This window comes from Gossypium hirsutum, chromosome D03 (assembly GCF_007990345.1).
Source record: "Gossypium hirsutum isolate 1008001.06 chromosome D03, Gossypium_hirsutum_v2.1, whole genome shotgun sequence".
Taxonomy (NCBI): domain Eukaryota; kingdom Viridiplantae; phylum Streptophyta; class Magnoliopsida; order Malvales; family Malvaceae; genus Gossypium; species Gossypium hirsutum.
Window position 1 is genome coordinate 1,374,921 of NC_053439.1, and position 4,648 is coordinate 1,379,568.

The 4,648-nt window shown below is 30.9% G+C and overlaps 1 protein-coding gene across 1 annotated transcript; it reads right to left on the minus strand.

The window, feature by feature from the left end:
- Nucleotides 1-3,306: 3,306 nt before the first annotated feature.
- On the minus strand, nucleotides 3,307-4,368 carry LOC121215278 (elongation of fatty acids protein 3-like). The gene has a single exon (XM_041089558.1). It carries the CDS (start codon nucleotides 4,237-4,239, stop codon nucleotides 3,391-3,393), a length of 849 nt encoding a protein of 282 aa, XP_040945492.1. The 5' UTR covers nucleotides 4,240-4,368; the 3' UTR covers nucleotides 3,307-3,390.
- Nucleotides 4,369-4,648: the final 280 nt, after the last annotated feature.

A 4,648-nucleotide genomic window follows, 5' to 3' on the forward strand; every position in this document is an offset into this window, starting at 1 on the left:
TAACTGTGTGATTTTACATGACATAAAAAATTACGATATAATTACACTATATCAACTAAACACGTCTAAAAAATTACAATTATTTATAATTACAAGAGAATACAATTAATACTCTAATAATTACAACTTCATTCAATTACATAAAAATAAATCCAAGTGAAATTCAATGTGCTATAAATTTTCTACTATATTGGCTAACATTACATCATTAGTTGCTCTTTTTTAGGTTGTTAAATATAGAAATTATGAAGTTTAAAAAAAAATGTCACACGTTATACTAAAGAAATGTCAACCTCTATATCAGCATCAAATGTCAAGTTAGTTTGAAAATTAAAAACATTTATTATTTCAACTAAAAGTAATGACTTTCACGAGTAAAAATTATAAATTATAGATTTAACTATAACAAAAAAACATAAAGGTTTTTTTTTCTGATTTGTTTTAATTTTTTTTATGGAAATTAAAATTGTTAGTAGCAATGATTAACTCTTTTATCGTAGATATTTTTAAAAAAAGTAAATGATTGATCATAAAATATACTCTATTCTCATAGACAATAATTAAACCTTTGAACACGATTTACCAAATGAAAACAACAACGTAACTAATAAAACATTACTTTTGTCAAATTTATAGAATTATTTGGATTAAGATTGAAGCCTCAAGTAATTGACTAATTTAGCATTATTGATATTATTTTATATCTTACCGTTGGTTGCTTGTAAAATTAAGTAGTATAAATGTAGTGTTTATATTATTTTAACAAATGACTTTTAGGGGAAGAAATATTATATTCTATTGTCTAATTTTCTTTAAGAAAAGGATTAATATGCTATTTGGTACATGATTTTTTTTTCAATTTGATATTTGAGTTTTTTTATTCTAATTAAGTATTTCGATCTAGTTTTAATGTTTAAATTAGTACCTAAGTTTTTTTGTCTCAATTAATTAAGTATCTAGGTTCTTTTATTAGATCACATATGTCAAACATTCATAGATTATATAATGTCGTTTGGTTTAAGTACCGGATTGAATACTAAAATCAAACTCAAATACCAATTAATATATTAATCCTTAAAAGAATAAAAAAAAATTTGGTAAACAAGAACAACACTAGACGATTACAATAAAAAACATAAAATCAAAAACTCAAAATATCTTTTTGAATTAAACCCCGTACAGCTTGAGGAGATATGGAGAACACCTAGATACTTGTGAATCCTATAGCAATATGTTTGGCCATAAAATCTGCAACTTCATTATGAGTTCTAGAAACGTGACAAAAACGAACCTTCCAATTCATATGCAACATCTTATGAATTGTCCATAATTCTACAATATAACTATTAAGAGAGTTACCAGCTAACTTTAATTCTACTAACAGAACTAATTGAAGCACTCCTAACAAAGATTTATGATTTTATTTTGGTATGGCCTTGGCGCAATTGAAATTGCAATGGATCCAAAGCAAAGTTCAACATTCATACAATATATAGATGGGTTTAGGTTTTCTAATGAAGCCCAATTATTTCTAAAAAATTATGGCTCATATCATAATTAAATATGACAAGACTCTAATTTAGATGTGTAAAAAATGTCAAATCATCATAATATAGATGGGTTTTGTTTTGTAATTAAGCCCATAGCAACCTCAAAATTAAATATGAATTTTTAAAGAATGTTATATCGCCATGAATACAGATGGGTTTAATTCTCATAATTAAATATGGTAAGACTTGAATTTGATTGTATAAAAAAAAAAGCAAATCACCATCTATATATTGTATGAATGTTGAACTTTGCTTCATTAGATAACGGCTCAATGATTTCTAAAAATATGATTCATAACCCACACCTCGACTGGAATTTGATTGTACATGAATTGCCAAGCTGTTGGTAGCTCCTTGAATAAGCTAAAGACTAGTACTTTTCTATGGGTTTATAGATTGTTTTCTTCGTTACAAAGCTCCGACATCTCTTAACTTACGCTAGTGCACAACATTCAAAGTCTAATTTACCGATTCAAGGAACCACCAGCAGGCCAGTCCATATGGAAACGCTCAGTTCTTGAACTGCTCAGTTATTATATAATAAAAATGAACTGTTATCATCATCAAATCCCTAAATTCCACACTGCAAATTGGAACTTGTAATGGCAATAAACATCTGAAAAAAAACTGTACCACAAATTCTGAGAACAGCAAACAAAATTGATGTCCCAACAAAACCACTTTCCCACTTATAAAACAAATTGAGAAAAGAGTGATATGATCCAATGGTCCCTCAAGATGTTGACCCTTTTAATACTATGATAAAAAGATGGAGAATGATTGATCGATTTTGTCCTTTCTCAGTTCTCCGTCTACTACAATAAATGATGTTGGTCGAAGTAGGTTCATCCATGCCTGTGATAAGAGTTCAATCTGTACGTGAGTTTGAACTTGTATAGTCTAAAATCCAAGAATCTCCACATTTTTTTTCTTTGCTAAATCCTCAAATTCAAGTTTTTGAAAGGAGGAGAGCTAGAAGAGCCTTGGCACACTAAAACTTTAAAAAATCTTCATTCTACATGTTAAAATTTTTGAAAATGTTTATTGCACCCCTGTGAAAAATTTTAATTAGACCCATTGAATTTTTTGAAAATTTTAAGTGGACCCTAAATTTAATATCAAGTTCTGCCCCTAGTAAAAGGAGAACATAAGTGAGAAAGTTTTCTTTATTTCAGAACTCGACCTAAACAGAAACGAAATCTAATGTATCTCTCGAAAAAATTGGTTTTGGCTTAAAATCCAAACATAATCGAAACTCAATGTTTCTATCCGATGCGAAAAGATGTAAATAGAAAGTCAATCTAACAAAATTACATTACAAACAAGTGCTATGAATTAATTTGTAGGGACAAAAATGGAAGGGAGAAAAGAGGAAGAATATCATATGATTGAAGTCTTTATTTTCCCATTATCTTTACACATTAAGAAAATAAAAATCCAGGAATTCTCTCTCTCTTTTCAACCACAAATATTTGTCTTTCCCAATTTCACCATTTCCGCCATTGTTTCTTCTTGTGCTCTAAACACACAACTTCTTAATTAAAAACTCTTCTTGAAAAAGTGATTCAACCTTTCAAAAAATTTCATTAATACCATCAAAACTTTAAAAATTGTAATTAAACCCCTTAAAATTTGTAAAGGTTTTAAGTAGATCCCAAATTTAATGATACGATCCGCCTGAAAAGGAGAGAACTGTTTCAAGGTAATCCAAATTCAAATGCATTTGATGATGATGAAGAAGAAGAACAAGATCATATGATTAAAGTCCTTATTTTTCCATTATCTTTACAAAATTCCTCAAAAACAAATAAAAATCCAATCCTAAAAGATAAACTGTTTATCACAAATCTTTATCTTTCCCAATTTCACCATTTCTGCCAAATTTTTTCCTTCTGCTCTGAACATAAAATTTCAAAAACAATAACAAAATAACCCCATTTAGAACAGAGTTTAAAACCCAAGCTCCAATTCCATTACACCCACCTTTCATAAAATGTAACGTTAAAACTCCAATATGACACACCAAATTGCAGCTTAATAACACAATTTGACAATTAAGGACAAAAGGGAAACAAGCACTTCTCAGCCCGATCGCCGTCCAGAACCGGTAGCCGTACACGGCGGAGTAAACGAGGGTGGTGAATAAAATAGCCAATACTTGAAACGATTGTGAGAATTCAAGCCAAATGAAAGACATAATGGTTAAAATGGAGTTGTTGAAAAGGTGGAAGAAGGTGAGTTTCCTGGTTTTAAAAATGGAGAAGATTGTACGGAACATATGGAGGAACCGAGAAAGGTAAAAGATATATGACCAGAAAAATACACGGCCAGAGGGACGGGTTCCGAGTGGGAAACAAAGAAGCCATTGAAATGGGGTTTTTGTTCTCCGCCAAAACCATCTGGTTTCTTTTATTTCTGCGGCGGTGGAAAGGAGGATTCCGGCGAATATGATAGCCGAAACAACACTCATCATCAAACTATGCAACGCCGGGATCGGACCTAAAGAAACCGGTTTCCCACGGCGGACGAGGAGGCATAAAAACAGATGCGTCATGACGGAGACGATAAGGTAAAAAGCTATAGACGTGACGAGGAACGACCATGTTGAACCCCATGATTGTGTATGACTCCAACGGAAAGCAACAATTGATGGGTGTTGGGAAAGGTAATTCGTAACGCCGGCGATCATAGCGACGACGATGGAAAAACAACGGCGACGGCTTATGATCGACGGTGACGTGAGCTCCGGTGATGGATAATTTAATTCTAATTTTTTTCCACATGTGTTTTGAAGAAGCTAAAAGATTAGAGTGATACTCATATAGTTCTCAATGTTGGGAGATTAAGGTTGTTGTTTTGTTGGATGAGGTGGTCGGAAATGATTTGTTACACGTGTGAATTGTTTTCCTTACACATGTGATTATTAAAAAATCTATTTTTTTTACTTGGTCAAAAGATTTTTCATCTTAACCACTATGTGTTGTTGAAAACACAAAAATAGGTTTTTTTTTTAATTTTAATACTTGTTTTAAGGTTTAATTATTAAATTATTGTTTTGAGTTTTAAATCGGTTTTCGAACTTCGTAATTTGAAATAGA